This window comes from Elaeis guineensis, chromosome 1 (genome assembly GCF_000442705.2).
Source record: "Elaeis guineensis isolate ETL-2024a chromosome 1, EG11, whole genome shotgun sequence".
In the NCBI taxonomy this organism is placed as follows: domain Eukaryota; kingdom Viridiplantae; phylum Streptophyta; class Magnoliopsida; order Arecales; family Arecaceae; genus Elaeis; species Elaeis guineensis.
The window spans coordinates 183,129,042-183,141,260 of record NC_025993.2 but is presented as its reverse complement, the minus strand read 5'-3'; the positions used below and the strand labels follow the sequence as shown (position 1 = coordinate 183,141,260).

At 40.8% G+C, this 12,219-nt stretch overlaps 1 protein-coding gene across 2 annotated transcripts; it reads left to right on the top strand.

Annotated features, from left to right (window-relative positions):
• The first annotated feature begins 3,157 nt into the window (after positions 1 to 3,157).
• Positions 3,158 to 10,425, top strand: LOC105040029 (putative disease resistance RPP13-like protein 3). 2 transcript variants are annotated; one of them, XM_019848468.2, is made up of 4 exons: positions 3,158 to 3,624; positions 3,721 to 6,014; positions 6,610 to 6,658; positions 10,136 to 10,425. In XM_019848468.2, the coding sequence occupies exons 1-3, from the start codon at positions 3,329 to 3,331 to the stop codon at positions 6,621 to 6,623; spliced, it is 2,604 nt and encodes an 867-aa protein (XP_019704027.1). In that variant the 5' UTR covers positions 3,158 to 3,328; the 3' UTR covers positions 6,624 to 6,658; positions 10,136 to 10,425. The 2 variants fall into 2 exon arrangements, with proteins under 2 accessions (XP_019704027.1, XP_010914711.1); XM_010916409.3 differs by having other exon boundaries at positions 3,158 to 6,014.
• Positions 10,426 to 12,219: the final 1,794 nt, after the last annotated feature.

Here is a 12,219-nt window from a genome sequence, read left to right as displayed (position 1 = left end):
CAGGCCAGCGTCGTACAGAGTTTGCTCGGTGACGAGCTCCCTCTGCTTCGGTACCGACACATCCTTCAGTCAGTGAAAGTCCTCTCGGTCTCCAGCCTCCACCCGACTGTTTTCATTCGGTTGAGTCCGAGGGTCGCCCCAGCGAGAAGGGAACCCCTAAGGTAGCGAAGAAGAAAAAAAGAAAATTTGATTCTTCCACCCATGGATCGACAATAGAAGATCGGTAATGAACGAAAGATCCTTTCGGAGATTGAAGAACCACCACCCTCGGGCTTTCGGATGGGGTCGGAGGATGAAGAACGTCCAGAAGAGAGAGATACGGGGAAAGGTCGGCAAAAGCCGACACAACAAAGCAAAGTTGATTATTAACTAGATTGAGTTCGGTGCCAGTTGCATCGAGCAAAGCCCGTAATAATCCAAGACATTCCGGACGAACTTCGAAATCGAGAAGTGAAGACCTACCCGAAGGTCCTCGACATAAAAGGCCACCTGGCCCGGAGGCGGGTTGTTAACCCGACCCTCAGCCCCAGGGGCGAAGAGTTCGAACTGCTTCGGGATACCGTACTACTTCCTGAGTCGTTCGACGTTTGCCCCCGAAAGTGAAGAAACCTCCACCTCCGGGGTCGATCGGGAATCGTCGGTCGGGTTCCCCGACTGACTTTCTCGAGGAGAGGTTCTAGCCATAACACTAGCCCCAAAAAGGAGAACAAAAAGAAAAATACCAAAGGAGAAAGGATGCGAGGAGACAAGAACGGAAAAAACTTCGAGAAGAGCTTTCAAAAAAAGAGGACGGAAACAACTACCTGAAACTGGGGGACAACTCGACAATGCCTCAGCGTCAGGAACAGATTTACAGCAAAAAATGAAGTTTTGGATGTAAGTGGCCACATATATATAAGGCCCTTCGACGGTCGAGATGAAAGCGTGCCGAATGAGGGTTTCCCGGATGTCGATACGTGGCAGCGCCTGGGCCCTTCCTCGATCCGACGGTTCGACACACCTGTCTCCAGATCGAGCCACGTCGCCTCCATCCACGTGAGCGGTTCCGGCCCAATAGCCTCCTGACATGTGGCGGAGAAAATTGCGTCTCAGAATTGATTAACCAACGGCGATTCACATTCCCAATGAGACGGCGACTCGCGTTCCCCAAGGAGACGGCGGTTTGCATTCCCAATGAGATGGCGGTTTACGTTCCCAATGAGATGTCTGACACCGGATCGTTCGTTGGTACAGTCGCCAGAGTCGGAGCATGACGTGATGGAAAACCACTCCTTTCATCCGAAGCCGTCGCCCACGTGAAAATGCGAGCCAACACGACATCCGACTCAGGAGTGGGGGGAGGCAACTGTTAGGATATACCGACTGACCCCTGTATGCCGACTTATCCTCGGACCGGTCCGACCGATGCAAGACTCTACCGACCGGACCGACGGATGACTCCGATGGTCGACTCCGACAATGACTGCTGACAATGGCTGCCAATAATATCCGGCCGAAGGTATACCGGCCGAACAGACCCATACTGTTTCCGACCGATCGAGCGGTCGAACCCAAAACATCGACTCACTATCGGGGGTGGCGGCCGACGTCCGACTTCCACAAGGCACCGGATCAGCCGACGGTGTCTCAGAGTCACCACCCGACGTTCCGACAGTCAAATATCGACATATAGTCGGTCAGTCCGCCCAAACACCGTACAACCGCTATGGGCAGTTGTCTTGTCAAGGACATGCGGTATGACCGTCCTGGGGCATTGTCCTGCCAAGGACATGGATTAATTCCAGTGACTTGACAATCCATGGCGATTGAACAGCCCCCAGTGATTTGATAACTCCCCAGTTGTCTGCATCATTAATGAGGGACCATACCGCATTCTACTATAAAACGGGATAAGACAACAGTTTTGATAAGCTTTCTCAAGCTCTCTGAGGTGCCTCTAAGCTCTTGAGCTCTCTCTTTCTCTCTCCCGCTGAGCTCCTAATTTTTCACTGTTGTCTGGTCTCCTCTCTGACTTGATCGTCGGAGAGTCCCCACCAGAGGCATCTTCGGTCAGTGAGGACTTTTCTTGCAGGTGCGTGACTCCAGCGATCGGACGACGGAGGGATTCGCCGTAATAATATTTTATCTTAAACGTATGCTACTCGTCCAATCAAAAAGTAATATATATAATTATAATAATTCTTTTAACTATTTTGATTGGTGGCAACTAGCCTCTGAATAACGTTGCGGTCATGGACGTTCTACCTCGGCCGCCTAGAAAAATTATTAGTGGGACAAGACACATCGCTAATAAATTCATCCTAATGTGTATTGCTAGTCCACCCAGATAGCAACGCACATAATAATAATCTATTTTTTTTATTTTTTATGTATAATAATAATATATGTTGGGATTAATTTATTAGTAGTATACGGTAGATGTCGTCAAACTAATAATTTCTCGGCCTGCTGAAACTGTAATACTACATTTAGTGTTCCAATAAAAGAAGCTAAACTTTTTTTTTAAAAAAAAAATCTCAGAATAGTTTTCTGAGCTTAAAACGACATCTCTTAAAGAACTCCGACATCAAAAAAAAAAAAAAAAAAGAGCTCCGACATATTTTATCAAAAAAAAAAAAAAGAACTCCAACATATAACCAGCCTCGAGGACAACACAGAACCGCATAATGAGAAACCCATGATCGATGAATTCTGGTGATGGCGTTGGAAAAGTGGGAACAATCGGAAGCGTTGGAACGCACGTTTCGGCTACTAATTATTAATTGGCCCAGGTCCAATGGACCCCGCCAAATTCCACGGTGCACGTTTCATCAATTCCCAAATCCCACGGTGCACGTTTCATCAATTCCCGATTCGTGCATATGGTCCGAGATTTGCCCTGATCGACTTGACCAGGTCCATACAATAATTTGTCCTTTTGGCGGGGTGGGCGACAACAGCTGAGAAAGAGCGGTGGAATCGCTGCTCCGTTGCCCTGCTTCTTTCTGACAACGTAATGACAGTTTGGCAGCTGGCATAATATTGGAATATATTAAACGTCAGGTCTCATGAAAATGTCTGAATATTGGAATAACTTAGACCTCAAGTCACCGGGTAAGAAGTGCTGCTAGAGTAATTGAACTTCCTATATTATTTTTCATGTGGAGAGTTTGACTAAAAAAAAAAAACAAAAAAACAAAAGTTTCTTGTATAGGGAAGATTCCACCGGCCTGATAGCATCCGGGCAGAGAACTTCTTTCAGGGAGATCAGGGCCCCTCTTTCTTGGCTCATACATTCCACCATCGTCTAAAATCCTCTTCGTCTTGAGTAAGAGAGAGGCGAGGAGAGATGGCTGAGTCTGTGGTTTCCAATGTCGTGTCTCAGCTTACCGACCTTCTCATACAAGAAGTTCTTTCTTTGGGTGGTTTGCGTGATCCGATCGAATGGGTGAAAACACAACTCCTGCGATTGCAAGGTTTCCTCAAAGATGCAGATTCCAGAAGGAAGAGAGGAGATGCAAGAATGGAGAGCTGGATAAGTGGGATAAAACGTGTAGCCTATGAAATGGAAGACGTCATAGACACCATCAACTACATGCTCGAGAGGCGACACCAAAGGAGAGGCGGCATCGACTCCATTTCAAGGTACCCTCACACACCTTGTGAATTGATCTTCCAACATAAAATTGGTTTTGAAATTGAAAAAATAAAGGAGAAGATCCGTTGTATCTCTGAGAGCAGAGACATATGTGGAATTGCTAACCTAGGTGAAAGTGGAGTTGAGAAGAGCAGTGATTGGGTTGATAATCTGCAGATACTGACACAATTCTCTCCTTATTTCTACGACGACACTGGCGCCTACACTGATGCCATAGGCTTTGAGCATGATAAGGAAAGATTAGTGAAACTATTGGTTGATTCGGAGAACAAAAAGCGCAGTGTAATTTCTATAGTGGGTATGGGTGGACTTGGCAAGACCACCCTTGCAAAAAACGTGTATAATGACCCTGCAGTTAGAAAATATTTTGATGCCTTTGCTTGGGTCGCAGTTTCTATAAATTACCGAGTTATTGAGCTATTGAAAGACATCGTGAAAAAAGTAATGGAAATCAAAGAGAAGAAAGAAACAACTACGGGAATTACACTAGAAGAATTAGAGCAGATGGGTGAAGAAGAAGTGACAGAGCACCTCCATAATTTCTTAAAAGACAAAAGGTATTTAGTTGTGATGGATGATGTATGGAGTGTTGATGTTTGGAGACAAATGCACCACATCTTTCCTAATGGAAACAACGGTAGCAGAATACTGCTTACTACGCGTAACGTTGAAGTTGCAAGACGTGCCGAGCCATGGATTCCTCCACATGAACTGCACCCTCTGAACGACACTCAGAGTTTGGAACTCTTCCGTAGGAAGGCATTCCCACCAAAACAAGATGTCCCGACTGAGTTGGCGGCATTGGCCAAGGGGCTTGCAAAGAGGTGTGGTGGACTTCCTCTCGCACTTGTGGTGTTAGGGGGCTTTCTGTCAGAGAAAGATCATGATACGTGGTCGAGAGTAGCTAAAAGCTGGGAATCTAGTGGAGATGGGCAGGAATGCCTTAGTATTTTGGGTTCAAGTTACGATAACTTGCCCTACCCATTGAAACCATGTTTCTTGTACATCGCTGCATTCCCAGAGGACTCCACTATCTCTGCTTCGAAATTAGTTAGATTGTGGGTCGCCGAAGGTTTCGTACCCCAAGAGCAGACAAGGACAATGGAAGAAACTGCTAGGGATTGGTTGGATAATTTGGTCCAGAGGTGCATGATCCAGGTTGTCAAGAGAAGCGTGGCTTATGGGCGGGTTAAGAGTATAAGCATCCATGATATGTTACGTGACTTCGGCCTATCGGAAGCCAGGAAGGATGGATTTCTTCATGTTTGCAGCAGTGACAACATGGCAATATCTGATGGCTTATCGAGTCGTCGTGCAGCTTTTCACCATCGTATAAATGACGAGATTGCGAATTCCTCAGCACATCTCCGCACGTTGCTGGGCTTCAAATTAGTTTTGAACGATACTACAGCCGTGGGGAGATTTTTAAATGGGTTAAACTTACTGAGGGTGTTGGATTTGGAGGACGCAACAGATTTGAGGAAGTTACCGAGACAGATTGGCAACATGATTCATCTACGATACCTGGGGTTGAGAAACACCGGTTTGAAGAGACTACCATCCTCTATAGGAGATCTCTTGAATCTGCAGACTCTGGACGTGAGAGAAACAAATATTTTTTGGCTTCCAAAATCATTTTGGAAAATCCGGATGCTGAGGCATCTATATATTAACATAGATATGTTTCTAAGTGCAAAGATACCTGGTGACCACAAGAACTTGCAGACCCTGCAAATCACGGGACTCGGTGGTTTTGTAAATGTCTACCATTTCAGAAGATCATTCGGAAAAGCACTTGGGAAAATGGACAGCCTTGTGTCATTGCTTCTAAACGTTCGGCTTTTACCTATGGACGTTCTTTGCGCTTGGGCACCAAACCTGCACCACCTCCGTTCGTTGAATCTGTATGGACAGTTGTTACTTGAACAGCAACAGCTCCCAGATGGTTGTCAATTCCCACCAAACCTTACCAAGCTCATATTAAGAGAATCTAAGTTGGAGCATGACCCAATGCCGGTGCTGGAGAAGCTGCCAAACCTCAGGCTTCTTGCATTGAAATTAGATGTGTATTTAGGGAAGAGCATGTCGTGTTCTGCTGGTGGCTTTCCTCGACTGCAACACTTGATATTAGAAGGACTCCATCATTTAGAGGAATGGAGAGTGGGGGTTGGGGCAATGCCCTGCCTCACCCACTTGACTATCGATGGATGCTGGAAATTGAAGATGCTTCCCGAGGGATTGGAGTGCGTGACCACCCTTCGGGAACTGAAGCTGATTGAAATGCCTCGTGCGTTCAATGATAGGGTCAGAAATGAGGAGGAGGATGGGTACAAGGTCCGACGCATCCCCTCCATTATTTTTGAAAAGGAATGCTCCCGTAAGTCACTCCCTCTCTCCTCCATTTCCTCTGTTATTTCCATCCCTCAAGATTCTGATAATGGAATAAACTTCTTGCATGCTTGAACGCACTCACAAGCCACATGTTTGACATAATATCATGCAGAGTATTATGATTTACTTCTCTCTGATTTTGAACGTTCTAATTGCTCAAATTCTGGTTATGTTGTAGCACTTCTAATAGAGAGGTTAACAAATCTTATTCCAAGATTTCTTTTCCTTCTCTAGCTTGAGAAAACAGAGCATTGAACTCAACCAAGTACTGCTGATCTTACTGGAGATTGATCTTTACCATTTCTGTTTTTTTCTTTTTGGTCAAATACAAACAGTTAGATGACAGGATGGAAACCATGGAAAGAATATATGTTCTCTCCAGTTTTTAGTTTTCTTTTCATTCAATGCATCAAGAAATTTAATTCTAATTCCTTCTAAAAGGCTGGGTTTTTTATATTTTTGGTAAATTTCCACTATACCAAAGGTTGAGCATGTTTTATGAATTATTAAAAAAGAATCCAGCGATTTACCTTATTCTTTCCATCAAATGAATAACTAATACGTTATTTCCTGTCTTGCAGGACAGCTGTTTTAACTGATGTTAATTGAAGTGATGATTCAGACAATAAGGTACCACCTGGCTTTCTTTAATATGTACCTTGAGACATTTTTAGCTATTTCTTATGGAACCATCGAACTGTTGACTGTATTAGTTCATTTTCATTTTCAAGCCATATGTTCCTTTAGATTTGATGGTGTTGTTAATTTTCTGTAATCTATTTAATAACTTTTGCACATGAACTTCTATTTCATGTTTCTCAATCACACTCATTGCCAATGGCCTGGTAAAAGGATCTAGAACATTCCCCCTTCTTTGGAAAAAAAAAAAAGATTAGGCTAAGGCCTAATCACTTTCATGCGGAAATTAAAAGAATGATATATATCATTTTAGAATAAGATATATATGAGAGATCAAGATTTTCTCCCCGTTTTTTCTCTCACTCAGCTACATCTTTGAAACAATAGTACTCGAACATAAACAAGCTTTAGATCCTTTACAGTACGTAATATTTAAATTAGACATTTCCTTATCTCCATGTAAATGAGTCTTTACCAGGGGAAAGGAAAAGGCTCTTTAAGCGGCTTTGCATGAAGCTAAATATCTTTAAACCTTCAGACAGCTCCATGAAGGTTGTCCTCTCATAGCTCGTGATCTTACCATCTCAACAAATCCAACTTCTGAAATATTCTGCAGATCCTGTGACAGAGGAATTGACTAAGAATGCCTAAACTACACCTACAAAAATGGGTGACCAAGTTTTTACGTATGTGAAAAAAATTCAAGAATGTCAACAAAAATTGGTAAATGCTAACGAAAATTGGAAGTCGAAGAGAAGAGAAACAGAGAGAGCATAGACTTGATTACTTAGAGAACAGTATTCCAACTCAACAAACAGCATAACGATTGTGAAATTGTACGTCAAAATTCTGAGTTTTACCAAGCATGAAGAAGGAAATATGTCACCAAATAAACTTTGATAATACTGCTCTTTTGTTGATAGACGTAACCGCCTTGGGGCCTTACTCTGCCCATAAAGAGATACTGCAAAGCTAAAAGAAAGTGAGACTTTCAATGAAACTAATGATGCGGTCTTATAGTGACATATAAATGAAATTGTAAAAATTAAAAATAACATTTCCATTCGAAAACAAACACAAAGCACACTTAATTCCCAAGGTCCAACGAACTAACCCATGGTGACAGCTGAAACATTCCCTCCATTATTATTGAAGATGAGTGCGATGAGACATAATATCACCGGTGCAAGTCACTCCCTCTCTCCTCTATTTCCTCTCCCTCTGTTGATTGTTATTTCCATCCCTCAAGATTCTACTAATTGAATAAACTTCTTGCATGATTAAATACACTCAAAGCTTGTAATTGTAGCCCGCCACATGTTTGACATAATATCATGCATAGTGTTATGATTTGCATAGCTTTATAAAATCTTAATAGGTCAAAATGGCAATCTATGCAATTATGGTGAATAAAATGTTTTATTTCTCTCTGATCTTTGAATGTTCTGATAGATGAATTTGGTTGAGTTTTTGCACTTTTGATGCAGAATTTAAGAAAACAGATTCTAAAATTCTTTTCCTTCTCTAGCTTAAGAAAACAGAGCATGGAACTCTATAAAGCACTACTGATCTTATTGGTGATTGATCTTTATTATGTGTGATTGATCTTATAAAACTCTAATTTCTTATTTATTTACATAGTCTCGAATTAAGTGCGATAAGAAAATTAGAGCTAAGACTAATTTGGACATTTGAGCTGAAATTAGGAATTTAGAAATGATTTATTTATTTCTTGTATTGATGGTTGATCAAGGATGAGCTACATTTGTATTGATGAATCGGACATGCTTAGTGTGGCCTAGTAAACAGTATATTTTTGTGCGTGTGTGTGTGTGTGTGTGTTTTTGGGAGATTCCAATTAGTTAAGTTTGTTTACAACATTGCTTTCTACTTTGATAAATGGGTCAAGCATGTTATCTTTTCTATTCTAGTTAGTTTACTCTTAGAAAAAATACACGAACATTGTATGTATTTTGAAACTCTTAAAACCAAGTTATTTTAGCCACATGACATGTTTTGAGTGATGAGTTGGAAACTTGACTGGGTAATTTATTGATTTGCATTTCAAAATATTCTCAATATACCTATGATCTAGTTAGTTTGCTCTTAGAAATAATTAATAAGAACATTGTATGTATTTTGAAACTCTTGAAACCAAGTTATTTTGGAGATATGACCTGTTTTGCATGATGAGTTGGAAATTGCATATAAAATATAATGCTTTAGTCCTGAAGTGTCTGCATGTATGCACGCTGTTGATCCCCATGCTATAATCTCTAGCTTCATCAGCTCTCTGGCAAGTATCATGTTCTTGTCACGTTCTCGAAGAATAGGGTTCATGTGGCAGACACTAGAATGGGTTTTAAAATATGCATGCATCTCTTAGTCTCGGCATCAGACATAAGCAGTTCTTCTTGTAACTGCTATTTAATAGTTACCGCCTGCCAAAAGGCTTCTAATGGAAGGTGGGACTGTATCATTAACCTTCCAAAGCCAAAATTTTTTGTTTCTTTTCTCTTCCCAGATGAGAAAAACTATCACCCAGTTCATAAATGAAATTTAATGAATACAAAAGAAGGTAGTTGACCAAGAACACTTAGAAAAGGAAGAAAACAGACATGGAGAAACTCGGGATATGTACTTCGAACAACTGGTGACAATGATTGTCATTACTGCTGGTTGTGATCCTATGACTTATTTATCAAAACTTTTGTTTTAGTCAAAAGGTGGTAACCCATCAATTCAAAAATTGAAGGTTAATACATTTCTTATGCTTATATAAATGAGACAGGAACATGCACTAGTTCTCGTGTTGCTTTGAAGTTTTAAAGTTCAAATCAAGATTATCCATCTAGATTTTTTTTAAAAAAAATTGTTAAGTTTATTGGCACAACTCCCCTTTTATAAATCATGATTTTGTAATTTCAAATATAATTCAAGCTACTAATATATTATTAGTACCTTAGTAATTTAAAGGCACTGTTCTCTTAGAATCCACAATAAGGGAAAATATGATTTTTTTTTTTTTTTAATGAAAGGAAAATATGAATGTAATTGAACGCATCTTGGTTCTCACCTGTTTTGAAGCTTTTTCCTTTATTTGTTGCATCAGGAAATTCAATTCTGGTTCCTTGTAGAAGGTTGGGTTTGTATATATATGCCTGTTTTGAAGCTTTTTCTTTCATTCGGTGCATCAGGAAATTCAATTCTGGTTCCTTGTAGAAGGTTGGGTGTGTGTGTGTGTGTGTGTGTGTGTGTGTGTTTCCACCATGTCAAAGGTTGCACATGTTTTATGAATTATGTAAAACAAAATCCAGCAATTAACTTTATCATTTGTGTGTGTATATATATATTTCCACCATGTCAAAGGTTGCACATGTTTTATGAATTATGTAAAACAAAATCCAGCCATTAACTTTATCATTGCCATCTAAATAAATTACTAATGTGTCGTTTCCTGTCTTGCAGCATAGCTATTTTAAGTGATGTTAAGTGATGATCCAGTCAATAAGGTTATCTGGCTTTCTTTAATATGTACAAGGAGGCATTATTAGCTATTTCTTGCCGAACCATGGAACTATTGATATTAGTTCTTCATTTTTATTTCCATAATTTATGGGGTTGTTAATTTTCTGTAATGGATTTATAATGGTTTGGGACAAGAACTTCAATCTATGACATTTATTGCCAATGGCTTGGGAAAAGGATCGATCACATTTCAGAAGAAGATACACGTGAGGAATTTTTTTGCCTTTTTACATATTCTCACCAACTCCGGATGTTAGTTTGACATAATATTTGACAATAGTTGGTTGGATTTTTACTTAAACCAACTGCTTGTGATCAAATGAACTTGCAGACCCTATGAATTCTGGAGAGGGGGTCTGTTTACCCATTTGAGTGTGGCTTCATAAATGAGATCCGTTTGATCATTTGTGTAGCCTTGCTTTCCCCAAAAAATAGGGTCCTCTGCTGAGATTTACTAGGATTTGGATACTAAACTTGATGGAATGATCATGCATTAACATTCCTTGCCGGAAATTTGTGATTAAATATTTGATCGAGTGTGCCATGATCATGCATGTATCTTTCCTTGCTCTCAAATAAGACGTTTTTCTGCTTGGACGTGGATTTTTAATCTCTATTTGTTTTTTACCCCCAAAAAATATATATATATCTATTTTGCTAGTTGCTATGAACATGGAAAAGCATTCTGCATTACAAGTTTTCCTCTGTTCTTTGTTTTATTCTTCCCTTTTAAATCAGGATTAGAAATCTGCTATAGGGTTTTAATTTTGAGTGCAGATCTGCACCGCAGGGTGCGGTGCACCCATCGATGGCTGCCATCAGAGGATAGACCGTCATCAAACAACGTGCATGGTGTGCATGGATGGCCCTGGCTCAGGCACAGATTGTTCAACGGCCGTCCATCTTGTGATAGCGGCCATCGATGGGTGTACCACACCCTGCAGTGCTGCACGTGCACTGTAAGAGATCCATACTCTTTAATTTTTGCTTGGTCACAGGGTAATTGACTTCTTTGTCTGTGTCACCATTGATCTTGATTTCAGGCTTCTCTGGCTTTGTCTTGTTAGAGTTCATGTTGTTGATGTACATATCTAGCATATAGTTGTGACTCTTGGTGGCTCCCGGTTCACTAGCTATCTCATGATATTGGTCCTTAAATACTGATACACCAAGCTTTAGAGTCTTTTCTTGGTGGGTGATGAAATACTACCATGTCCCTAGTATCGGTAGCATGAAAGCTCTATTTCCACTAAAGGATTCGGTGGCTTATGCTTCACTATATCAGAAATCTACTTTGGTGATGATAAATAAATAGAAGTTATTATTAGGATGACATCTTGCACCATAAATGACATAATTGATTGCGTACTCAAATGTTATAATTAATATGTCAAAATTTATGGAGATCATACGGAGCAACTAGCATATTATTAGCATGTGTCTACTCTAAATGTCACGAGATGAGTATTTTCTTACCCAAATATTCGTGCGGTGTCCCAGTATATCACACACCAAGGCCAGCCCTCTTGAGTTCTTTCTTCGGACATACCAATGAACACGCAGCAGTCCAGTCACGTAGTCAAGCTTGCACCTCTATGCTCCTGCTTGGCAACACTGTTATACTGAATAGAGATGACATCCTCAAGTGCTCGTAAGTAATCCGATCCCTCGAATCAACTGCAATGTTCATGCGTACCTTCATGTCATAACCTAGACTCTTCCCATGAGTGCTCCGTAGTTCAACACCTCTATGTCAACTCTAAGGCTTTGCCCTTCAAGCCAAGCACTGCTCATCCCAGATGTCTTGATCCTCAACATATCCTCGTGTCACTGATCCGCAATCTACCAAGTTGCTCTTCAGTACTACACATACCAAATCCACATAGCACGATCATGCAATGCCACCACTACGCATGAGGCCCGGGTAGCGAAATCAGGTGGAAAAAGGCTATCATCGTATTTTCTCTCTCTTTTCTTTTCCATGCTTTAAAAGATTGTGCAGCTCTCTTTGGGCTTTTATTTTC

Bases quoted from the DNA above. Each gene is read 5' to 3' on its own strand.
- LOC105040029 (XM_010916409.3), top strand. From the start codon at position 3,329: ATGGCTGAGTCTGTGGTTTCCAATGTCGTGTCTCAGCTTACCGACCTT.